This window comes from Canis lupus, chromosome 8 (assembly GCF_011100685.1).
Source record: "Canis lupus familiaris isolate Mischka breed German Shepherd chromosome 8, alternate assembly UU_Cfam_GSD_1.0, whole genome shotgun sequence".
Classification (NCBI taxonomy): domain Eukaryota; kingdom Metazoa; phylum Chordata; class Mammalia; order Carnivora; family Canidae; genus Canis; species Canis lupus.
In genome coordinates this window covers 43,050,782-43,076,275 of record NC_049229.1, presented here as the reverse complement: position 1 = coordinate 43,076,275, position 25,494 = coordinate 43,050,782, and the positions used below count along the sequence as shown (strand labels likewise).

General features: G+C 52.0%; 1 protein-coding gene across 5 annotated transcripts in view; it reads left to right on the top strand.

Annotated features, from left to right (window-relative positions):
- Nucleotides 1-25,494, top strand: part of ACTN1 (actinin alpha 1) — a 93,263-nt gene that overhangs the window by 10,487 nt on the left and 57,282 nt on the right. The window contains exon 1 of one of the 5 annotated variants that reach the window (XM_038545050.1): nt 14,945-14,968. The exons of 3 other annotated variants lie outside the window; for them this stretch is intronic. In XM_038545050.1, the coding sequence (XP_038400978.1) occupies nt 14,960-14,968 (9 nt within the window). In that variant the 5' untranslated portion in view covers nt 14,945-14,959. Of the gene's footprint in view, nt 1-14,944; nt 14,969-24,561; nt 24,622-25,494 lie in introns of those variants that run through there. One more of the 5 variants, XM_038545051.1, reaches the window with a different exon arrangement.

Sequence of the window (25,494 nt, the reverse complement as noted above, 5' to 3'; positions counted from 1 at the left end):
ATGTTCTACTGACCGAACCAGCCAGGTGCCCCATGATTTACGATTTTTGATGCTTTCACATGTGGTTTTGTCTTCATTAATCATGATGAGCAAACTTGTGAGGGCTTACCCCTTTTTTATAGACAGGGCAGGTAAGACTCAGAAAAAGTTAAATGACTTTACCAGGGCCTCTCAACCTGGATGGGGCGGAGTTGGTTTTGAGTTCAGGTCTTTGCCTGGAGGGTCTGATAGGCGAAGCCAGGGGAGCAGGGCCTATCTGAAGTTACTCCCCAGGTTGAAAAGGTAGGAGAGTGTTCTACTTGTATTTCTCCACACTATTCAATAGGAGTAACTGACAGGATAGACTCAGGTCCCCCAGAAGCTGCAGGGCCCCCCGAGTCCTAGAGCCCAGTTTTTGGGAACTGGAGTCCCAACTTTAAGACTCAGCCCTGTCCCTCCTCTCCTGCTCTGGTTCCCTCCCGCTTCCCTTGCTCATCTTTCCCTTTGTTTGGTCACCAGGGGAACTGAGCAGGCTTTGAACCAGGTAGCTGAGGCTCCCTTTTTATTTTGGTTTCCAATGAAACACAATGCCTGAGGTTCCTGTTTAAGCTTTGAGATTGTTAAGAAAGTTGGTGAGGGATCGTTGGGGGCTTAGGTCGGAACAAGCAGTTCTAGCTTTTCAGTGCTGCGAGCCAGGCCAGAGGACAGGCCTCGGGGTAGGATGGCGCCCTTCCTGCCCCCAAGTGTTGAACCTTTGGCCTCAAAATCAGAGGCCCCAAGTGGTTCAGCTGAGGCGGAAAAGCAGTGGGTGGGGGAAGGGAGCTTTTGAGCTGCCTCCTCTCTGCCTTGTTTTTCCTGTTTCGTGGTGGTTGGTACCGTGGGCCCGTTCAGAGCACAGACACGGGCCTGCGATTTGAGGCCAGGCCGGGGCTTGCAGGCGAGCATTTTTTATGAGCCCAAAGAGTTATTTTTTAAAAGCCACCTGCAAAGCTGATTATAAACGGGTGGGAATAGAATGGAGGGGTGAGGGGTGTTGAGCTCTATTTTCAAATCGTCTGGAGGTGAAACGACAGGAGGGGTGGGGACGTCGAGGTGGGTGGCCTCCTTCGGGCAGGTCTCCTAATGGAACTTGGCTTTCCAGCTCGGAGGACAGGCTCGGAGGCCAGGCCGCAAGCCCTGTGCGTGGGCAGGCGGGGGCCTGTTACAGTCCCACCCCACCGTCTCTCCTTGTGTCCACTGTGGGGATGTGCACCGTCCCAGCCTATGGCTTGGGGATGGAGAGAAGTGGAGCTTTTCATTCTTCCAAGTCCCGACACCAGGGGAGAAGATCCTTGCCGCCCCCCAGCGTGGGCTCTGCAAGGGAGGCAGCAGCTTTTGCGGAGGTACCCGCAGTCTTGACCTTTGTGTCTGGCCTGGGCTGTGAGTGAGTGCGGGTGTGCAGGCTGTGCATACGTGTGAGTGCAGGCACTCATGCGTGTGTGTCTCTCTGGCTTTCAGGAGCCCCTGTGTTGATTTTGGCCACTGCCTTGACTTCGGCAGAGGAGTGGCTCCCTTTCAAACACCGCAGACATCCTCCAGATAATATATAATGGCACTCTCCAGTGGTGTTCCCGATATTTCGGAAAGGCCTTTCTTTCCAGGAACCCGTAGTGCTTTTCCAGACTTGGCTCTGGGAGCTGGGAGATGGAGGAGGCAGCTCACGAATCCTGCTTTCCCGTAGCAGGGGAAGCGGGGCCAGACCCCTGGTTTCCTGCCCTTTATCCTGGATCCTGGCTGGGACCGTCTGGAGGTATCTTTGCATGTGTGAAACCCTGAGGCCTCTTTTTAATTTAGATGTTTCCCCAAACTTAAGTCTCAGTGAAAGCCAATCTTTTTGTTTGTTTGTGTTAAGTTAAACAGTAGTTAATTTAGAGGTTCATTGTAGGTAAGGAAAAAAAAATGAAGGAATGCTGCACTAGGGTCTCAGTTCAGTGGGCCTGTCTAGAGCCCTTGTAATGGAGCTGCTTGGCACAAGCAGTAAGGTCACAGTGGGGCACAGGGGTGCCAGGCTCGGGGACCTGCCCCTGATTCCCTTTCTAGGGGAGCTGCTGGCTCAGAAGGCCCAGCAAGGCCCTGGCCCAGGGAAGGTATCTGGGACTATGGAGCTGAGCATCTGCCCCTGTCTCCTGCCCCTCCTGCAGTGTGTGCCGACCCTGTAGGGTGCTGTGGGCTAGGCACTGTCAAGGGGTTCCCAGCTATGAATTCATTTAGTCTTTACATCACCGTTATGAGATGACTTAGCTGCAGGGAAAGAATAAATGAAAGGCCTGCAGAGGCTCAGGCGGTTCCAGCTGGTATTTCTAGGGTTTTCTGCTCTGGAGGCCAGTGCACAAAGACCACGTGTGTTACAGGCAGAGGTGGGGTGCTGGCGTGCTCTGCCCTGTGCTGTTCCCTTCCTTCCTGGGAGTAACTGGCTTTTGGTTCGGTGCCTTCTGTCCTCAGCCTGTGTTCATACAGTCCCTGCCTGTGTAGTTGTATGTTAAATGGTGTCACACTGACATAGCACCCTGCACGCACCCTGTCCTTTCCTGTGCCCTGGAGCTGTGGTGGTTGGACTGGCTCCTGTTCATGGATGAGACCCTGGCTGAGGCCTGGAGGGGCCGGGGGACTTGAGGAACTTGTCTGGGTCACTCTTACAGGTGGCAGGGGGACCAGAAGCTGGGTTTCCTGCCTCTGCGGGTTGCTCTGTGTATGGCACCTGTGGCCCTGTGCCCCCATCCCCCACCCCCCACTGCACTGGGTTCAAAGACTCCCTGGTATTTGAGGAGGGAGGACAGGAGCAGCCAGCCTCAGTTTCTTCTTTTCTTTGTTGCCACGAGTTTTTTGGTACCTGGCTCACATTTCCTGGGTGGGGGGGTGGAGGTGCACCTACACCCTTGCCTGCTGCCCTCTTTTTCCGGGCCTCCGAGAGTCAGCTTCTTAGGGACTTGCTGCCTTGCCAGTTTTTCTCCTCCCAGGGTAGCAGTTATGCTTTTATTGCTTCTTGATGAAGCAAATATGTAATGACAGAAAGCTACTGTGAATTTGGGAATGCTTCTAAATGAGTTTGCATTTTATGTCTCACAGTGGCATCCTGCAACATTTGGAAGTTAGTCGTTCTCTGCACAGAGAGTTTTGGAAGAGGCCGAGGTGGGGAGCCACAGCTGAGTCCTTCTTGGCTGGGCCCCAGGGGCAGCCGGTGGGATTCCAGTTATGCCTCCCTGCCCCTGCTTGGTTTCCCGGCTCTGGCCTTTTCTTCCTTCTCTGCTGGCTCTTAGCCACTCAGCGCTTGCCTCGCTCACTTAGCGCCTGGGTAGAGGATGGGCAGGAGGGAGCTGGAAAGGACAGGCGTGTTGGCAGCCTCTTGGCAGTCCTCATCACCCTCGCTTCGGGCATTGTGAAACTCTTGGCTCTGAGGACATTTGGAGGGTTCTCAGGGGATGTCACTGATCTATGAATGACTTGGGGCTCCTTGGATGATTGGAGGTCTCGGGAGCCCCTCTGGTAGAGATTTTTTATCTGGGGCTCCTGGAGGCTCTGCTACTGTGATCCAGACACACTCATGTCACCTCATCCCAGAGCCTTGAGGCCTAGAAGGGTGGTTCTTTTTTTTTTTTTTTTTTTTTTTTTTTTTTTTTTTTTTAGAAGGGTGGTTCTTAAACGTGACTGGGCATCCGAATCACCCAGAAGGCTTGTTAAAATACAGATGCTGGCCTCCATCTTCAGGGTTTGTATCGGTCTGGGGTGGGGCCTGAGAATTTGCATTTTTAAAGAGTGAGCAGACACCTCAAAGCTACTAGCAAGGGAGGTAGACACAGGCAGGGGTGAAGAACTGGGGCTGCTTTTGCCACCTACTGTAGAAGTCTTGACGTAGATGGTGACTGACGATTTTTACAACCTCGTGCCTCCTCCTCCCCCTCCCAAATAAGGGAAAGCTGTGTTCTTTCTCAGTTTGGGTGGCAGGCCTGGGGACAGAACTGTGCTCCTGTACCCTGAGCAGGGTGGCTCCTCAGGGGTCTCCTGTTAGCACGATATAGGTGCCCACCAAATACTAGATGTGCTGAACGGTGATGCTGGGTGCCTTTGGAGGGGGTGTGGTGGCCATAGTCCAGCAGGAGATGTCTGACAGATGCTGAGGTGTTGTGTGGCTCCAGTCCAAGTCACCAAGGGCCACAGCAGTTATGGGGCTGATTCCAGGTCCCAGAGCAGAGCCCAGGCTGGCTCCCCAGCCTCATAGGTGTGCCCTGGAGTCTGGAGGAGGCCAGAGGTCAGGGAAGCCGGCCTTAATGCTTGAGATGGAGTCTGAGCCTAGGATGACCTCAGGCCCTGCTACACGCCCCACACAGGGCGTCTGATTGCAGGGTGGCCTGGAGCCCGTGCACAGCCCCCGCCCCCGCCCCGCTGCCCCCCTCCAGCTCCCTGTTAGGCAGACCAGCTGTGTGTTCTCTTTTGGCCAGCGGCCCCCTTCAGATCCCTCTCCCGAGGTACTGGCCTTACTGACACGTCTCTGCTCCTGGCTCCTGTTGCATTTGGCTAGGCCCCCTACTTCAGAAAAATCCTAGGGAGTTTCTGGTCCTCTCGTGTGGCTTTGGGGGCCTCAGAGGAAGTAAAACCTCCTTCTGGCCCCAGCCCTGAGGGTTCTCTCTCAAGTGGTGGATGGCAGCAGCCTGTTGTCTTTAGCCACAGCGGCCTTGGGGTGTGGAACCAGACAGAAACTTAAGGCCCTCCAGCTTACCAGCATGTGGGGTCCAGCAGGACCTTGCTCCCCCCTGCCTCCCTTTCTGTTGGGACCCTGGGGGGTGGCATTTAGGAGAGGAGTGGGTGTGGAAAAACCATCCTCTTTGAACTGTCAGTTCAGAGAGCTTGGCAGTGCTTGGGGGGACCCTGTTCTTTCCCCTTGGAACAAGGAGAACAGTCGTGCATTATGTAGCAGGGCCACAGGGGACCTGCGGTTTGCTCTTAGAGCTGCCTGTGGCTGCAGCGTGATGCTGGACAAGCCATGCCTGATCCTTGCCTGTAACACTGGGGTGCGGGACGGGGGCTGGGTTATAGGACGATAGGAGTGCTGTGTTGTGAATGCCTTACCTGGATTATCACATGGAGATGATCTCTAAGGTCTGGGTCAGTGCCAGCATTCTGTGTTTCTGTCCTCTTTTTTTTTTTTTTAAGATTTAAAAAATTTATTCATAAGAGACGCAGAGAGAGGCAGAGACATAGGCAGAGGGAGAAGCAGGCTCCCCGTGGGGAGCCTGACGCGGGACTCTATCCCAGGACCCCGGGATCACGACCTGAGCTAAAGGCAGAAACTCAACCACTGAGCCACCCAGGCGCCCCTTTTCTGTCCTCTTGGTGGGGGTTGCTCAGTAGAGCCAAGCACTTCTAGAGGTGATCTTGAAGTTGATTTCCTGGGCTTACCAGCCTGGCCTTGAGACTAGCTATTTTGCTAACACAAGACTCTTATCTTTAGAAGTCTTCTGTGTCCTCAGCTTTCAGGAATTTGTTCCCACCCTCTAGGGAGTGTGTGGGTGGGGCCAGGTGAGTGAGTTTTCCTTATGGATCCAGCTGTGCTCTGCATCTTGGGCCCTCTATGCACTCTTATTCTGCAAATGCCTGCTTGGGGTGTGGCCACTTGGGAAGCCAGGTGCCTGTGGAGGGTTAGGGAGCCTTATTTGGGATTGGTGAAGGGTCCCTTAGCTCTGCCTTCTATCTAGTCAGGGTGTGGTCTGGGGGTGAGGAGAGCATCTCTACCCCACTGCAAGGTGGACCGTTCATAATCGGTCCTTTGTGTAGGCTTAGCTGCGTCACAGGGCTGGTGCGAGGTAGGAGAAACTCCAGCCTGAGCCAGGGAGCAAGGATTTCAGCCTGGAATCTGCCCAAGGGACTGGTGTCAATAGGCAGCCTTGTCCTTCACTGTGTTTATTTCCAGAGCGCTGCTCTAGCCCTTCTTTCCCTTGTAGCGGTTTGAAGAAATCAAACCATAGAATGCCAGAGCCCAAAGGGAACGATACTGTCACCTGGTCCTCCCCCCTTAGATGAAGAGACTGAGGTCCATAATGGTGATCTGACTTGTCCAAGGATGCTCTGCCATGGGTTCATTCCTGGCGGGGCTGGTTTAGGGAAGGAGTGTTTATTCAAGCACATATAAACCGTCTTCTGAGGTCATCCTTGCGGGTGGGCTCCAGAACACCTGCGGACAGACAGGCAGCCTGAGCCTCTGTGCTCTGAAGGCAGATGGATGGAGCTGCTGGGGTTCTGGCTGGTGTGTGGGTGGTCAGGTTCAGGTGCATTTCACACATGACAGCAGCTGTGCTTTGCCACGTTGGAGGTGGTGGAGGACAGGTGGGTCCTTGTATGGCTGTTATTGTACTCGGATGTCCCCGGGACTGGCTCCCGAGATTGCAGTTGAGGAGGGGAGTGAGAGATGAGCCAGAGGGTCAAGGCGGGTGGTGCCGGTGGTGCAAGTGGTCACGGTCCTGACACTAACAGTGAACACTTATTACCACGTGCCCAGCCCTGCGCTAAGTCTGTGATGTGCTTTATATCCATGAATCCGCATAACCACACTGTGCAGTGTAGATACTATTCCATTTTCATCTCCACTTTACACAAGAATTTGAGCTTCAGTGAGATTAAATAATTTGCCCCAACCCACATAGCTCGTGAGTGGTATTCTGGCCTTTGAACCCCAGGCTCCCAGATCCGAGCCCGTGATCCTCACCACTGGCCTGACTGGAGACCGGGAGCCCCTCACGAGAGATGGAACTGGGTCTCCACCTCCTTGGGTCCCAAATGCCTTTCTTCTGACACAGACATTCTTACACATTCCTGCGGAACCTGGAAGTGGTCTGTTTTTAGAGCTGCCTATGACTGCTGTGTGATGCTGGACAAGACACCTGCTTCTCACCTATAACATGGGGGGTGCTGAGTGATAGGTTGGTGGGGGTGCTCCGTTGTGAAAGCTGCTGGGGTTCTGGTCCCTGCCCCTGTAGGGCCCAGTGCCCTGTCAGGCAGCTCAGGGCAAGATGGCGGCTTCTCTTGGGCCTCTTCTTTCCTCCCCACGTCTTTTCTGTTTCCCGCTTGCCGTGTGCGGCACCCCAGGCACTGGCCATCCCCAAGGCTGTTCTTGGAGGAGGCTGGCCTGGGCCTTGCCTCTGGGGAGAGGCAGACTGTCAGGCCTTCCGGGGAGCATAGGGGTGCTGGCCATGCCTTTACTGGCTACTTCAGAGTGTGGCACCTTCCTGGCCATGTCAGGGTTGGGGGGGCCTGTGTCTCTGGAAGTGCTTCAGGCTCCACCTGCTGACACAGTCATGGTGGGTATAGGCCCTGTGTGGCTGGTTCATATCACGCCCTCCCATTATCCCCACAACAAGGGAGGAGGCATTAGCTCTTTTTACAGGTGAGGGGGTCAAAACCCCGAGAAGTCAAATAGCCCACTGAGGCTCGCATGCTGCATACAGATTCACGCTGGGTCCTTGGGGGCTGCAGTGCCCGGAGCGAACAGAAATTGGCAGCTGCCTCAAGAAGACAAAAGCACAAACCTCAAACAACAAGGAACCACTGCTCAGCCTGGCTACAGGGTCCTGGGTGAGGGCAGGTTGGGGAGAAGAGGCATTGCTGGCTTCCTCGCAGAGAAGAGGCCAGATGGAGAGCATTCCCAGGTTCGCAGGCACCACTTACCCATTAGGCTGGGGCTGGGACATCGCTCAGAAGAGCTCAGGCGGGTGAACATCGTGGTGCAAGGACAGCGAGAGCCAGTCTGAGCCTGTCTCTTGAATCTGGCCTTGACTCTGTGATTTTTTTTCTTTGCATTTCAAGCTACGTCGTCATCTAGACCTGTTCATAGGCCGTGGGAGCCTGGTGAATAACACTAATGCAGGAGTCATATGAATTAACTCTTTGAATGCTGTGTGCCTGGCACTGTTCTTAGCTTTTTTACATCTAAGCCCTGACCTATGAAATCTGCACAATAGCCCTGTCAGGTGGGCACTAGTATCCTCATTTTACACATGGGAAAACTGAGGCCCAGAGAGGTTTAGTAATTCTCTCTTTTTTTTTTTTTTTTAAAGATTTATTTATTTATTTATTCAGAGAGAGAGAGAGAGAGAGAGGGGCAGAGACACAGGCAGAGGGAGAAGCAGGCTCTGTGCAAGGAGCCCGATGTGGGACTTGATCCTGGGTCTCCAGGATCACACCCCGGGCTGCAGGCGGCGCTAAACCGCTGCGCCACCGGGGCTGCCCAGGTTTAGTAATTCACCCAAAGTCCTGCAGCTAGTTAAGTGGCAGAGCTAGGATTCAAATCCAAGGCTTTCCAGTCAATAGGACCATGATTCCCTTAAAATCAGGGACCTCCATGTGGCCTTTATTTCAATCTCCCAAGCTGGCCTAGCACCTGTTACTGAGAAGCTTTAGGACAAGTTGTAATGGTAGGATGACGGGTGTTTGGGTCCTGCCCTTTGAGGGAAAGCTGGCTTCTGCAGGTATCCTGTCCTGGCTTCCTGTGGGCTTGTGAGATGGGCAGCAACCCTGAGGCCCACCCTTGGTGTCCTGCAGCCACTTACTAAATGGGGGGGCACCCCTGTACAGAGGGAGACCCCAAGGATAGGTGGAGGAGGCAAGGCTGGGGAGATAAGCCCAGGAGACACGGTGTCCAAAGCCCCTCATTAGCTCTTCTTCCCTTTGGGGAAATCGGTATTGTCTTCATGTCACAAGTGCCATCAGGTGTTTAATTTTCTGGGCGAGGTAAGATAGCAGATAATTTATTTATTTATTTATTTATTTATTTATTTATTTATTTATTTATTTTTTATTAAAAATTTTTTTTTTAATTTTTATTTATTTATGATAGTCACAGAGAGAGAGAGAGAGAGGCAGAGACATAGGCAGAGGGAGAAGCAGGCTCCATGCACCGGGAGCCCGACGTGGGATTCGATCCCGGGTCTCCAGGATCGCGCCCTGGGCCAAAGGCAGGCGCCAAACCGCTGCGCCACCCAGGGATCCCAGATAGCAGATAATTTAGAATTTAATCAGGTTTTCAACTCATGGGGATCCCTGGGTGGCTCAGAGGTTGAGTGTCTGCCTTTGGCTTAGGTCATGATCCCAGGGTCCTGGGATCGAGTTCGGCACTGGGCTCCCTGCAGGGAGCCTGCTTCTCCCTCAGCCTATGTCTGTGCCTCTCTCTCTCTCTCTGTGTGTGTGTTTCTCATGAATAACTAAATAAACAAAAAGGGAAAAAAGGGTTTCAATTCATGGCTGGTAGAGGAGGAGGTTCTTATTTCTCTCTTTATCCACCATGCCTGGCATGTGGTAGGCACTTAGGGAATGTTCATTGCATGAATAAGTTAAAAAAGAAAAACCTCATTATGGAAAATTCAAGTACAGGAGTAGAGAATAGCATAATGAATCCCAATGTACCCATTACCCAGCTTCAACCCTTAGCAGTGAAGCCTCCCTGTCATATTTAGCCATCTGGGCTAGTTTACGGTGAGATTAGTGCACCCATGTGAACTGCTCTTCTCACTTGTAAAAAGGACAAGCCTCCAGGGATGGCATGATATTATAGTTCTAATGCAAACTCACCCTTGTGTGGCCATGTCACCACTGTGCCAGGCATGGTGCAGTGCTCCAGAAGGTTTGAATGACTTGGTAACTGGCCACATGGCACCACTCCAGCCCCAGGGTGGGAGGAAAGTTTCCAAAGGATGAGTCCAGCCAGATATTTGAGGTGATTAGACATATGGGGCCAGGGGCACCGCAGCCAACAAAAGTCTATCCACTCAGTTCACATTTCCTGGGGGGGGAAGGGGAGGTCGGGTCATTTCATCTTTTTTAATGACACTCTTAAAAAATATTTTATTTATTTATTCATCAGAGATAGAGGCAGAGACATAGGCAGAGGGAGAGAAGCAGGCTCCCTGCAGGGAGCCTGATGCAGGACATGGTCCCAGGACCCTGGAATCACGCCCTGAGCCAATGGCTGATGCTCAACTACTGAGCCACTCAGGGGGTCTCTTTTTAAGGACATTTTAAATCTAAGAAAAAGTATGGAGAATAGCACAACAAAGACCCATGTGCTCACCACTGAGATTTAACAAATAATAAGTACTGCTTTTTTGCAGATCAGGGTCAGGTGCTTGAGAGGCCAGTGGGTGACAGGCCCATGAACAGGCATTTCTTTGTCACGGTCAAAGATGTCACACGCCGTACAGTGAAGGGAGCCCTAGGAAGGCCTCAACCTACCTTGGAGGAGTTCCTGGAGGAAGTGATAAAGTGAGCTAAAAATCAAATCTGGAGTATGTCTGGGTGAGTCAGGCAAAGGGGGATGGTGGCTAATGGTGAGGAGGTGGGCCAGGCAAAGAGTGTGACCAGAGGCATGAACAGTGAGTATCAAGCTCTGGGAAGGGTGGGGTACGGGATGCGTGAGAAGGCGTGGGCTGGGAGCAGCTGAAGAGAAAGAGACCTGGGGGTGGGTGACAGCGCCCTGGGTGAGTCAGCAGAGGGACCAGCTCGGCCGTCTTCAGGGCAGCAGTGGGCTCTGGGCGTGTCCTGAGGCCTGCTCAGCGCGCGGCTGCCTGCGCTGGACACTGCGCATTGAGGGGACGGTTGGGGAGCCACACAGTCTGGTGGGGAGGGTGGGAGCCATGTGAGGAGTAGTGGGGGGAACCTGACTGTGTCGAGAAGGCTCCAGGCCACGTTGCGAGGCCCGAGGGAGAGAAGTAGTACTGGTGGGAGTTGTGTGGGAGATGGAGTCTAGCTCAGAATATCTAATCATCAAACTTTCCAGAGAAGGAATGAACTGTGGGGTCATGTGTTTCCTGGTCTCAAGTGCGTTCGGGTAGACTGGTTGAGGCTGGTGGGGGTGTGGAGGGAGAAGCTCTGCCTCGCCTGGTCCCCAAGGCCCCCGCTCACTCTGTTGTCAGGGTTGAGGGCGGGGTAAGTGACCCCTGGCACAGGCGGTGGGTACACGCCAGGGAAGCCTCTGTGGAGGAGGCGCTGGCCCGTTGCCATGGGAACCACCTCTGCTGTGAGTTTCTGGTTCTGAGGATGCCCTGGATGGGAATGAGCTCACTCCACCTGCGAGGTGATGAGTCAGCCTCCCTCTTGCTCTCCAGGGCCTGGTTGCTCCACAGACCCCTGAGGCTTCCTGCCCCGATGTGGGCTGTTGTCACTGGAGGAAAGATGGACACAGTAGAGGCTGGAGGAAGTGATAGAGTGAGCTAAAAGTCCAATCTGGAGTATGTCTGGGTGAGCCAGGTAAAGGGGGATGGTGGCAAAAGGTGAGGAGGTGGGCCAGGCAAAGAGCTTGGCTGGCGGCCCTGGTTGGGGGGGGTGGGGGCTGACTTCAGAGGAGGCAGGAGGAAGCCTCTAGTCCAGTTGCCCAAACCTTGGCCCTCAGCAGGGGCTGACCTATCCCGTCTGCTGGCCACGTGGCTCATGTCGCCTGGGCACCAAGTACAGCTGTGCTGGCCTTGGGCTTGCAGTCCCCTGGGCTGGACGGACATGGAGGACGTGGTTGCAGGTGTGTGGGCGCAGGGTGGTGGTGGAAGGAGGTGTGCAGGCCGGTTGTGAATGTCCGTCAGTCAGGCCTGAGGGGAGTTTCTGGATATGGATGAGGGTGAGATTTGAGTGGGAAGGCTGAGGGGCACTAGTTTGCCAGTCAAGTCCTAGGCATTTGGAGGTCAGGGGTCATGGCTGATGGCTCCTGCCCCTCTCCAAGGCCATGGGTCCAGGTCTTCTTCAAGACCCTAAGAAATCCAGCCTCCCGCCCCCCACACTGGGTTCCAGTCCCTAGGGAGCCTGTCCCCTCCCCCCAGTGTGGCAGCCTTGGGGGTGACACTGGAAAGGCCAGGGAAGTCTGGCTTCTGCTTGCCTGCTTATTTCGCTTGCATGGGCTTCTGTTTCCATTTGAGAAGACAAACAACTTTGGTGAGGGGGGTGGATATGCTCATTTTAACCCTTTGACCTAAACACACAATTTATAGGTTTAGAAACCTATTTTTATGTTTATACTCATAAGTGTATTATTTTGATAGTGGTAATCATAGTATGTATAGTTTTAGTTCTGCTTTTTTATTTCTCCACATGGCATTTTATCAAAGTTTGTTTTTTTAAATTTTCATATATAGTTGCACAGCCTTTGTGTTCCTTCTCTGGAGAAAGTGAGATCCAAGTATAGACTTTGTTTCATGAATATTTTTTTATTTGTACTGTTTTGCTTTTTTCCAAAAAGCTTTTAGGAGAACACATTAAAAGGCTCATGTATAAAAAAAAAAAAAAAGGCTCATGTATAACAAAGTTTTAAAGTTGCAAGCTCTGAGCTTTGTCAGGGTATGGATGAAGTAGTTGAGAAAACAGTGTTATAAGAGGTTAGTTTTTTTTTGTAAGTTTGCCTTGACCCTAGTTCTGAGCTTCCTGGTAGCCAAAGAAAAGGGGAAATTGGAATTATCATACGTTTGTTTTCTAATAAAAGGAAGTATATCAGTTCATGGGAGAGACATTGTAAGTACTGAACACCAGGGTTTTTCCATTTTAGGAGAGTGGTGTGATGGATGATACCGTCAGTAGTGGTTTCATGGAACACACAGAGACCTTTTTTGCATATGGGTTCTTTTTTCTTTTTTTTTTAAGATTTTAATTTTTAAAAAATATTTTATTTATTTATTAATGAGAGACACAGAGAGGCAGAGGGAGAAGCAGGCTCCATGCAAGAAGCCTGACGTGGGACTCGATTCTGGGTCTCTAGGATCACACCCTGGACTGAAGGCAGCGCTAAACCGCTGAGCCACCGGGGCTGACCAAGATTTTAATTTTTAAGTCATCTCTACACCCAGCATGGGGCTTGAATTTACAACCCTGAGATCAAGAGTCACATGCTCTACCTGAGCCAGCTGGTGCCCCTGCATATTGGTACTTAAATCAACCCCCAGTAGACAGGATGTTAAGTCACAGTTATATGAAGGCATTTCTGTGAGAAGCTGAATAATGAAATCTCATCCTCCTGCTTCTAGAGGTTCAGCCTAGGCCAAGACCTCACTCCTTGCAGATGCTTGGGGCTGGAGAGCCATCTGTGTGGACTCCCGGGCCCTGTATTTATTAGAGGTTTTCCAAGACCTTTACAGAGAAGAGGACTGTTTGCTTTAGGTACTAGGCATGTGAGGACCAAAGTTTTGGTAGGAAAACGAGAGTTTGGCCCATCTGCCTTTTCAGAAGGAAGGCAGTGGAGGCCAAGGATATCCTCCAGAAGCACTTTTGGATTTGCTCTATGTCTCAGCCAGGCGCTCTGGCCCAGAGCAGGGACGAGGCCCTCCTGGAAGGAAATGGCTTGCCCGCTGGGGCTGGGCCTAGCATGGGAGCTTTACCGGCTGCTTTACTCCTCAGTGAGGTGACAGATATTCTCTTAATTCTCCCAGGGGTGGACATTTCCATGGTTTCCAGTTTGGGGCTATCCTAGGTAATGCCACTATATATATATATTACTTTCATCCGGACACTTTCCTGCATTTTAGGTTAGTATCTGGGGATCTGAATGAATTGGTCGAGGGAGATGACCATTTTACATATTCATCGGTTGCCTTCATAAGATAGACTGACTTAGGGCAGCCTGGGTGGCTCAGCGGTTTAGCGCCACCTTCCGCCCAGGGTCTGATCCTGAAGACCCGGGATCGAGTTCTACATCAGGCTCCCTGCATGGAGCCTGCTTCCCCTTCTGCCTGTGTCTCTGCTTATGTCTCTCTTTGTCTCTCTCTCTCTCTGTGTGTGTGTGTGTGTCTCATGAATAAATAAATAAAATCTTAAAAAAAAATAAGATAGACTGGCGTAATGTGCCACCAGCAATACACAACCAATTTTTTTAGCTTATTAGAATGGAAAGTGATGCTTATTGTGGAAAATGCAGCAAAGTATAAGGAAGAGAAGAAAGATTACCTGGAATTCTAACATACTAAGAGTATGAGGTGTTGGTTTTGGGTGCTGCTGTAGCGAACCCACTGCCTCTTGTCAGGCAGGGGTTGGAGCTGTGGTCTGTGGCAGTCTCCCCCCCCCCCCCCCCCCCGCATAGCCGTCCCAGGTACCCCCTCCCTGGAAGGGGGCACCCGATTTTCTTCTGACCCAAAGTACCTTAGCCACTGGTCCACCTGGCTGTGGGTTTACATTTCTAATCTGAAGTCCTTGCTAACATTTTAATCTAGTGCTAGATGCATAGAAGGTGGTGCAGAGAACTGTCGGGACTGAAATATTTGGGAGGAAAATGTGAAATATTATCCCCCAGTGACAACTTAGCAGATTCTTCAGTAGCTACCACATGCCAGGTAGGGCCTAAGTGGCAGGGACACAAGGCTGATGAGGGTCGGTGGAAAAGTAGTCAAGACGTGGGATCCATGTTGGGGAAAATTTTACCCAAAACCTGACTGCTGACCACATCCTCCCAGTTCCTGTCTGTCTGTGAGGCTTGTCTGATAAAATTGAAGGGAAGCGGGAGAAGTCCTATATAAGAACCTAAAGCTGCCGACTCTGTGTCCTGTTCTCACTACACCCCCCTTCACTTCCCTGAACCGAACAGTCCATGGCCCGGGCGACGCTGTCCTGTCCCCCATCTGTAGGAGGAAGCCTCTGGGTAGGAGAGCCCACTTCCTGTGCCGGCTGGGCCCTTGCTGAACTCTTGACTGGGGTACAGCCTGCTCCCCCGCCCCTCCGCAGTGTTAACTTCTGTCACTGGGCAGCTCCAGTCACCCGAACAGTTACGTATCTGACCGAATCTCCCAGATGCTGTGGTGGGAAGAGGAAGTTGGGCTGCTCATGAAATGACTTGACCTGAAATAGGGAATGAGGCCTCTGTTCCTGGGAACTCTTAGGAGCCAACTAAAGATTTTTTAGGTGGCTTCAAATGCCAACATGGGTGAATGCATTTGGAACACTTGGTGCTGTGCGAACACTAGTGACACACCTGGACGTTTGCGTCATTTTCAATATGGAAGAGGTGAGGCACAGAGGGTCCCTTTCTCCTGCAGCTCTGGCTCTCCCACTTTTTCATTGTAATCTAGTGCTAGATGCATGGAGTTGAGTGTGCTTTGGTCAGGGACCATACCTGGAGGTCCACAGTGTTTCTTGGGGGAGGAAGAGACGGTGCTTACATGTTGGTATCTTGGAACTGGAACCTTCAGGCTGTCTTGGAGGTGCATCTAGAGGATGCTAATGCTGAGTATCCTAATCTGAGGAGTGTTCTATGGCCAGCCCAGCCCATCTGACACAGTTGTGGACAGTCTTCCAATGTCCAGGGGCTGTGGATGACCAGAATTTTGGAGCTGTGGGATTTGCCAGAGGGATTCTCAGTGTTGGGACATTTCCTTGGGGGCACCGAAGGGGGAAGCCACTGGAATGTCTCAGCTGCTGTTCGTGTTGTTTGGGTAAAGAGCTCCCTGTCGGCCTCATGGTGCTCCAGCTGGCGGCCATGTGGACAGGCTGGGATTGATTTGTTCTGTCTGGCTTGCTAGACACTCTACCTTCTTTGCCTCTCCCCACCCAGAAAACCACAAGGACTATAAAGACTGGTCCAATTAAGACTCACGGTAATTGGGAAGGAGAGAGGGACTCCTGAGGAGACAGTGACTTATGCTTTGCTCTGTGAGGGAGAGGTTCCTTTGCCCAGAGGAGTGGAGGCACATAGCAATTAAGGACCTCCTGCCCGCACTTTGTTAATCGGGCACCCACTCCAGGTGGCCACAACTTTCCTGTAGGTATTCTGGTCCCAGTGGGCTTGTCTGCTCTCTGCCACCCATGTGGAGAGTTTCCCTCCGATGCCATATTTACTAAAGGGTGGTCCAAGGCCCATCTAGGGTTCATATACGAACTGTAGCGTCCAGAGCCTTTCCCAGACCTGCTGAACCAAATGCTCTGGGTTCAGGGCCCAGAAATCTGCATTTCTAGCAAGCTCCCTACTTAATGTTTAGATAATGCTAGAGACCTCTATGAAGGTTTACATGGAGAATATTGTTGCTTCAGTCTGAATGGTAGGAGTTTCCCGCAAATGTGAACCAAATGTCTCTTCTGGATCCTAAACCCACATTATGTAGAGGGAAAGTAAGGAAAGGAAAGAAAATCTGTTTTTGCTTCTCTGATGGTGCATTGTTTTGGGCCAGTTGACTGTCTGCAAGGCTGTTTTATTTTTTAATTAAATTCTTTTTTTTTTTTTTTTTTTAAGGAGGTTCCATGCACAAGGTGGGGCTTGAACTCATGACCCTGAGATTTAGACTTGTCATGCTCTTTTGACAGGCGCCCCTGCAAGGCTGTTTTTTTTTTTTTTTTTTTTTTTTTTTTTTTTTTGTGCAAGGCTGTTTTAAAGCAATACTGCAGTGCTAATGTTGGGGGCCACGCTCTTCTCATCCTGGGCATTCCGAAGGGCCGTCTCTAACACACAGGTGGCCCTGCCTGCTTACTGAGCACAAACATCTGTGTCTTTCAGTGAACATCCAGCTCTGTTATTTAGTTTCCTGTGGAGAGAGGGCTTTTCAGCATTCTGTATCCTGCCTCGCCCTGTACCCCACCCTGTCGCACCTTAGTGACCTCTGAACTTCTAGTGTCCATTGAGCCAAATTTGGACTGTGAACTATTGTCTGGGTTCTAGCTTTCGTGCAGACAGCGTGACAACAGGAGTTTGGGGTTGGCTCTAGACTGGGAGTGCCGCCTCATTGTCACGCTCCTGGGTCTTTTCAGCCTGGGGTCTGCTAGCAGCAGTGTGTTTTATTGGCACAGACTCAGGCCCCTGATGATGGACCCAGGCAACCAGGAGCCTAGAAGGCCCGTGAGATTCAGTTTAAATCTTTAAGTGCAATGCAACATCCCTGGGCATCATTTTGGGGGCTCTAGGTCAAGCACCCCCTGGTTGCCTCTCAGACTATCAGGAGTTTCTCTACGGATGTGGTAGTGTGGGGGCCACAGTATAGAAGGGGATCAGGGATCTCAGAAATGGGGGAGACTGAGTTTGGTAGAGGAGGCCTCAGCTCTACAACTAGCCATTGATATAGAACGGACTAGGGTTACCAGGGTTAGTATAGAAAAGGTGGGGCTTGGAGCAAAGATCCAAGAAAAAGGATCCTTAGAGCACTTATTCTGGAAGCCTAGAGTTGATGAAATCTACCAGTCAATACAACTTCACTGAGAAACAGTTTTATAAAAGACAGTCCAATCAGGAAAGGTTCTAGTTGAACAAAGTTCTAGTTGCACTGTGTTCTAAAGGCACTTGGGATTGGTGCAGCCTGTGGACCAGCATCATGGCTCATCTATGTAGCAAAAGCTGTGAAAATGTTTATACCCTTTGGCCTGGTAATTCTACTCCCCCAGCCTCCAGGATTTTGCCTGCAGAGGACTGTCCAACAGAATAGAAATGTCTAAGAATATTCTCTGGGCTATCTAGAAATTTGTTTCCAATGTCTAAGTAACATGGGGAGGGGGCGTACATTTCATGAACCTACCTGATAGTGATAGAACATATTTTTTCAAGCCTTTAAAATGACATTTATAAAGATTATACAGGAATGAAATATTCAGTAGTTTGTTGAATGTTAACACTATATGGTATGTGCATTATAATCAGCTGCAACTGTCAAAACCAGTGTAAACAGAAAGATGATAAGCAAAAATGAAAACGTCTGTTTTGAGGTTGTAAGATGAAATACTTCTTAAGAAAAAATTGTATTTAGGGGCACCTGGGTGGCTCAGTTGGTTAAGCACCTTGTCTTCTGCTCAGGTCATGATCCCCACGTCCTGGGATCAAGCCCTGTATTGGGCTCCCTGCTCAGTGGGGAACCTGTTTCTCCCTCTCCCTCTGCCTGCTGCTCCCCCCGTTTGTGTGTTCTCTCTCTGTCAAATAAATAAAATCTTTAAAAAAATTGTATTTAAATTTTATAGCAAGTCAGGTAATTTCTATCTGAAGCACTATCCTTCTCTGAATATTTATTTATTTATTTATTCATTCATTCATTTATTTATTTATTTATTTATTTATTTATTTATTTATATTTTTTGCTTGGTGGCTACGTGAGATTTAACCGTCTGTCCTGAGCATGCTCAGTGTGTGTGCTGTGTACTGCTAGGTGCTGTGGAGTACACAGAAGGTATAAGACATGGTTTCCTGAGTTAAAGAGTAGGAGAGGGAACGTGTCCTCTTGCTGGGGAGGTAAGATGTGCCTCCACTGGGCCAGCTGATTAGTGCTAGGTGCTGAGGCATGGCCCTAGCACGGGTGGGGGCAGCATGGGGAGGTGAGGACAGATAGGTGGATGTCTGGGCCTTTTGTTGGGGTTGGAAAGATCTTTCAGGACAGGGGAGCAACCAGCCTGGCAGCCCAGTAGAGTCCAGTTCTCTTGAGGTGGATGGACTCTGTCTGGATCCTCACAGCCCTGCATGAGATCAGAGATAAATAAGATGCCTGTTATTCATCCCATTTTTACAGACTGTAAACTCTAGTCCTGGAAATGGACTTTTCAGGAAATCTCCAGAGTCTTCTAGGGACAGGGCTGGTGCTCCCCAGGCTTAGGAACCACCTCTGGAAGACTGCCCTTTTGGTCCCTTTGGGGCTGGTGGTAGAGGATCCACATTTCTTCTCCAGTGACCTTTTCTTTTCAGTCTGTCCCTGGCCCGCATGGGTGCCAGGCACTCCTGGGGGGCCGCCCCATCCACACTTGCCATTTGGGGATTTTGACATTTTGTTTAAGCAGGGATGTGATTGAGAACGTGTGAGGGTGAGAACCGGAGGTGCTGGCTCTTTAAGGCTCGGCCTTCAAGTGAATTTGGCAGAGGAGACACTGAATGTTTAATTTTAGGGCCAGGAGGGGGTGGGGGAAAGTCCCTACCACATCTGGTTTGTGTTAAGCCGTTCCCTTCAGAAAAGGGCTGTGTTTATGGTTCAAATCCGGCAGAGATGGGGATGGGGGGGCACCACTTTGCCCTGCCAGGCACTGGGGCGCCGAGAATGCACAAAGCTTCCTTCTGGTCCTCTGACCCCATCCCGAGTTCCAGCCTTGAGAAATCTGCGGCATCCACTGTATCCGTGGACCTCCAGCAGATGTTTGCCTTCAGACGGCCTCCAGCAGCTGGGCCTGGCGGGGCTCGGCTCCGTCCCTGGTGCCTCAGAACTCCCCCGGAGCTGGCCGACTGTCAGCTCGGCTTGTCTGGAGTCCTTGGGGCCCGGATGGTCAGGGGTCAGCAGTGCTGCTGGGATCCCGGGATCCCGGGATGAGGTGTTCCGAGCTGCCAGAGCCGGAAGGGCCTGCAGACACCGGCCCCAGTCCCCTCTTGGCAGATCTGGAAACTGAGGCAGAGAGGACTGAAGAAGCTAGTCCAGGGTCCTCACACAGCAAATCAGCAGCAGACGTGGGATTCAGACCACACTTCCCTGGCTCTCAGTTTGGTTTGGTGCTCTTTTCGGGGCCCCGTACGGCTTCCCCTTCTGCCTGCTGCTTGTATTACTCTTCCAGGCCCTGCTTTCCCAGAGGGCTGGCTCGGGGTAGAGACGTCTGGGAGGCTGTGATGCCTCCGGCCTGGGCGGCCTGGGCGGTCTGGGCTCGCACGGCCCCTGGCACCGGCCGAGAGCTTGGGAAACATGAATTGAATGACCGAGTGGTGTGGTCTGAGGGCGGGGGTGCTGGTGCTCCAGTCAGATGCATTGCTTCGGGCGGGGGGGGGGGGGGGGGGGGGTACCGGGCTCGGGTCCCTGGAGCCAGGCTCTCCTTGTTCCAAGGCCCTGTCTTGTCTTCCCCAGTCCTTTCCCAGTTCTGCAATCTCGCCCAGCTGGTACAGAAGCCTACGGTTTCAGAGCCAAAAGGAGCCACTGATAGCAAGCATCCCACCCTTTTGAGTCACAGATAAGGAACCTGAGGCAGGGCCACACAGCTCATCGGTGGGAGCATCCACGCCGGAGCCCCAAGTCTGCATCCTCCTTGGTGGGAACTGAGGGCAGGAGGAGGAAAGGCCCATCTTGGCCTTTGTGCTTCTCCCTCTTCCCTGCAGCTTCCTGTCCTCCTGAGGGGGAGGGGATGGGAGTGAACTGGGACAAGGTTTCCCCAGAGCCCTCCCAGGCAGGGACTGGGCTAAGTCATTCCCTCGTGCCTTCCTAGAAGGGGAAATGGGGCACACTGGCTCATTTCCTTCCAAAGCCGGAGTCACCATGGAGTCTGTGCCCAGGGAGGGGCGGCACCCTGGTTCCCCATCACCTCTGGCCCTGGGGGCACTCCCCCGTTGCTGTTTTCATGAGGGGTGTAGGGCCGGGGAGGTCCTGTGCATTATAGCTGGCCCCCCACCTCAAGTCCACCTTTCCTGCCAAGGGGGGTGGGGGTGGGGCAGGTGTCTCTCATCTTTAGTGCCGGGCAGACTGGCGTTGGTGGCAAGGAGAGGAGCCAGGCGATGGCATTGCCCTGCTGCATAGAGTGGGCAGTTCTTAAACACTTGCATGGATCACGATTTGAAATGTTTTGGGTTGATAAGTCTTCAGTGTCTGTTCTGTTTTATTATGAGAGTATGACTTGCTTATGGTTAAAAAAAATTTCCCTGCATGTAATATGGTTATTTTTTTCTATGCCACACATAAAAGGTTTTGTGTTTAATCTGCGTCCCTATATACTTAAAAATAGAGATTGTTTGTGGTAAACTAGACATAACATAAAATTTACCATTTTTACCTTTTTTTAAGATTTTTATTTTTTTATTCATGAAAGACACACAGAGCGAGGCAGAGACATAGGCAGAGGGAGAAGCAGGCTCCCTGCAGGGAACCTGATGAAGACATGATTCCAGGACCCCAGGATCACACCCTGAGCCAAAGGCAGATACTCAACCACTGAGCCACCCAGATGCCCCCCATTTTTACCATTTAAAAAAAAATTTTTAAATTAATTTTAGAGAGAAAGCATGAGAGTGTGTGAACACGAGTGGGGGGAGAGGCAGAGGAAGAAGTTGACCGCCTCTCCCCCTCACTGAGCAAGGACCCCAACTTGGGGCTGGATCCCAGGACCCCGGGATCATGACCTGAGCTGAAGGCAGAGGCTTAACTGATTGACCTACCCAGGTGCCCCCCCACCCCCATTTTTACCATTTTGAAGTGTGCAGTTCAATGACATTAAGTGCATTCACAGCATTGTGCAACCATCACCACCGTCCAGGTCTAGAGCTCTTGTCATCTGGCAAGACTGAAACTGTCCCCGTTAAACACAAACTCCGTATTCCCTCCTCCCCGAGCCCAAGACAATCACTCTTCTACTGTCTTCTCTGTGAATTTGACTGCTTTGGGTGCTGCATTAAAGTGGGATTGTATGGGGATCCCTGGGTGGCTCAGCGGTTTAGCGCCACCTTCAGCCCAGGGCATGATCCTGGAGTCCCGGGATCCAGTCCCACGTCGGGCTCCCTGCGTGGAGCCTGCTTCTCCCTCTGCCTGTGTCTCTGCCTCTCTCTCTCTCTCTCCTGAATAAATAAAATATATAAAAAAGGGGGGGATTGTACATTTTTTGTGCTTTTGTATCTGGCTTATTCACTTAGCATCATGTCCTCTACGTTCATCTGTGTTGTGCCCTCTGTTAGCATTGCCTTCCTTTTTATGGTTCACCAATATTCCGTTGTATGCATACACCACATTGTTTATCCATCCATCTTTTTTAAAAAAAAGATTTTATTTATTTATTCATGAGTGGCACAGAGAGAGGCAGAGACATAGGCAGAGGGAGAAGCAGGCTCCCTGAGGGGAGCCTGATGCTGACTCGATCCCAGGACCCTGGGATCACAACCTGAGCCAAAGGCAGATGCTCAACCACTGAGCCACCCAGGTGCCCCCATTCATCTTTTGATGGACATTCGGATTGCTTCCACCTTTTGGCTATTCTGCATAATACTGCTGTGAACATGGGTGTACATATATCTCTTTGAGTCCTTGCTTTCAGTTCTTTTCTGTGACTACTCAGAAGTGCAATTGCTATGTATTGTGTATTAACTGTTTATGCTTTTCAGGCACTTTGAGCCCCCAAGGCAGGATTGATAGGTCCACAGACGGTTCTGGATACCACCTCTTTTTCCTCCCCCCAGGGCCAGGTCCCTGGTCAGTTGGGCTTGCCCCAGTAGCTGCCTACAGAGGTGGGCGGGCTGGCCAGCTGGGTCACCATGGGATCACTATGGGGTTACCATGGCTGGTGCTGGCTGTGGCACAGCTCTGGGGAAGTCTTGAGCCACCAAGTTAATGAGAAGCTCTGGCATCTTTTGGGGCCAGGTCCCAGCCTTTTTCCTGCTACAGATCCTGGGAAGGGGACTGCAGCCTCCTGGGCACTCTGGAGAGGAGTGGGGTCCCCAGAACCAGCAGGGCCCCACTCTTCTCCATGCCTCCCACTCTGCCCCTCTCCCGATCTTCCTGTTCCAGGCTGTTTCTGTGCCAGAGGCTCTCCTGGAGGGTAATTGTGAGATAGATTTTTGGCCACTGAGTTACAGAGACTGATGTAAAATTTCCTAGCTTCCTTTGGAGAGAAGTTCTGTCTGTTTCTAGATAACAGAGCAGAATGTCCTCTCCCGATTTCTGTTCTCACCACATCTGCTGCATCTGCAGTTGACCACTGTCTCAAGCCGGGCTGCCAAGTATGGCTGCACCTGGAGCCCCACACAGAGCAAACTGGTTTCTGCCTGCTTGCTGGCTCCACCATGAGCCACATCCATCCGTCAGCTCCGCTGGGGCTCCCTGGAGTGGGGCCATCTCTTTTTCTGGTAGTAGCTGGTTTGGTACCCTGTGCTCAGTAGATGCCCAGTGAGGGAGGAGAAAGCAGGGGAAGGAACTGTGGAATTTGGTGTCTCAGAACTCCTGGTTTTTGGTTGAGGGCTTGTTCTTTGCCAGCTGGGGTGCTTAACCCTCTGGAGCCTCAGTTTTTCCATCTCTGAAATGGGGGTCAAAATCTAACTCTTAAAGTTGTTGCAAAGAGTATGTGTGATAACCGGTACAAAGTGCTTGTATGGTAAATAAATGTCACTGATTGTCAGCTGTGGTCATTGCTGTGCCCTTCAAGTGGGAGGGGAGGCACCAGCCACCAGGCCCAGGTGAGGACTTGGTGCTGGAAGGTGAGGTTTGGGGACTGCCCTGTGCTTTCCCTGTGCTGCTCTGTTGCCTGGTCCCAGGCCGAGCCCCCCGGGAGAGGCTGGATGGGAGGAGGAAGGGGTGGTGTGAAGCTCTCTGGCTGGGTGGCTGCAGCTTCCTCTCCATGCATTGTCATGGGGTTGCTGCCACCCACTTAGCAGGGATTATGTGTTTGGGGGAAGAAGGGGTCCAGGGTACCTTGGGCTTCATTCCAATGCTACATGTTCTTGGATCCCTGCACCCTCTCCTGCCAGACCCTCACTTCAACTCCAGGCATTCTGGCTCAGGACTCTCCACGCTGGGTCCCGCCTACCTTCATGGATTGCCGGCTCCCGGACCCCTGTCTCCCTTATATTTGAAGACAGGAAATAGCAGCCTCCGTGTCCATGAAGTGGGGTCCCCGTTTGTCCTGCAGGATAGGATGACTGGGACCCCATCCAGGCTCGGGGGAGGGAACAGAAGGGTGGTCCTACTTGCCGCTGTCTTCTCCTTGGAACTGTCCTGCCCCATCTGCAGGACAGTTCCTCTTGCCAGGCTGCAGTGTGTTGAGAAGAACTCAAGCTTTGGTGGTGCCAGTTCTGGGGTGAAGGGAAGCTCTGCCATCTTAGCCTTGTGTCCTTGAGCAGATCCTTATGCTGAGCTTTAGTTTCTTTTTCTGTCTAAAGAAGGCAATCTATCCTGCAGGGTCCCTGCCAAGACTAAATGAGACGAAGGATGTCAACCACTCCGGTTGATGTCCCGGACCTGGTGGCCCCCTAAGTGTGGGCAGGGATTGTTATCTCCTATGTGTGCACAGAGCCAAGGAGCGCTTCTAGCAAACGCCTCTTGCCCTTCTCTGCACAGGCAAGGTGGTAAGACTTCCTCTATGTTTCTCGGAGACTAGAGTTGCACCAACTTGCTTGATTATAGGGTTCACTTGGAGTACTTGATACTTGTTAAAAATTCTGATTCATGGGTCCCACCCCAGAACTCCTGAACCAGAATGCCGGTCGTTGGGGGTGGGATCTGCCTTTTCATTTTTTTTTAAAGATTTTATTTATTTATTCATGAGAGACACAAAGAGAGAGAGAGGCAGAGACACAGGCAGAGGGAGAAGCAGGCTCCATGCAGGGAGCCTGACGCGGGACTTGATCCTGGGTCTCCAGGATCATGCCCCAGGCTGAAGGGAGGTGCTAAACCGCGGAGACGCCCAGGGATCCCTAGGATCTGCCTTTTCAGCATGTTTTATAATGAGGCCAATTTTGGAAACTCTCGCATTTGCTGCCCTCAGATTGCTGTCCTAGTGGCTGTGTCATTTGATTTCACAAGAGTCCACTGAGACAGCTATGAGGCAGGTGTGGCCCCCCCTAAAGTGGAAGATGTTCTAGGTGAGGAGACCGTGAAGCTTCTGGGACAGTCTGGGGCCCTGTGCTCCCTTGTGGTGGAACCAGAATTAGAACTTGGATCTCCCAGTGCCATGTGTCCATTGTCCCTGCAAACATTCTACTGAAGCATGGAAAAGGTGGGGGATGGAGAGAGGTGGGGTGACAAGAAGGAGGTGAGTATCATGGTTGTGGTGGTGGCAGAGGGGGAACAGTGGCGTCTTTCTGCTGCCCCATGAGGGAGGCCTGCAGAGAGAGACCAGCCATAGTGAATAGGTGGTAGGGTGGTGGCCGGCTGGGAGCCCTGACACCCACTCAGCTGGGGACACTTCCCCAGGTGTGCTTTCTGAAAGCCAGGCCCAGCTGAGCATGATAAGCCGTGGGTTTTGTCTCACGGCCACTGTGGGTCCATAGATAGAAGGAGGATAGGGAGGTGGCATGGGCCAGGTGGACAGGGCTCAAATATCATCTCAGGGCTGTTGGTGGAATCGTCGAAGTCCTGTGGGTAGCTAGTGTCCACCTCTCCTGCCCCTCTACCCTGTATGGTTAGGTCTGGGAAGCCTTCTCGAAGCAGAGGCGGGGTGAGCCCCCTGCTCAGAGTGTGTGAGAAGTGAGGAGGGGCTGCTGCCAGGGTCAGCCGGCCCTTCCCAGTACAGGGCTCCACTGCCTCACCTGCTTTCTTGTTCCCAAGGTTGGCCTGGTCCATAAAGGAAAGCCCTTTCCAGTTTCCCTTTAGAAGGCTCTTAATGATTTCAACCAGGTTTTCTCTGGGTTTTGGTGGAAAGGCTTGGGGAGGGCGGGAGGGTGGCCCTGGACCTGCTCCTTTAGGCTGTTCTAAGACCAAGGCTGTCCGTCCCTTCTGCACAGTACGACCGCCTTTCCCCGGCTCCACTCCTGGAGGGTGATCTGCCTGGGTCGGGGTGACAGGGGGCCCGTGGGCAGTGCGGGGCGGGGGGGAGCCTCATGCGGGGCTGGTGCCCGTGCCCTGCTGCTGGGCCCTCGGGTGGGTCGGTCCAGGCTGGCCGAGCCTGTGATTAGAAGCTTGGGCT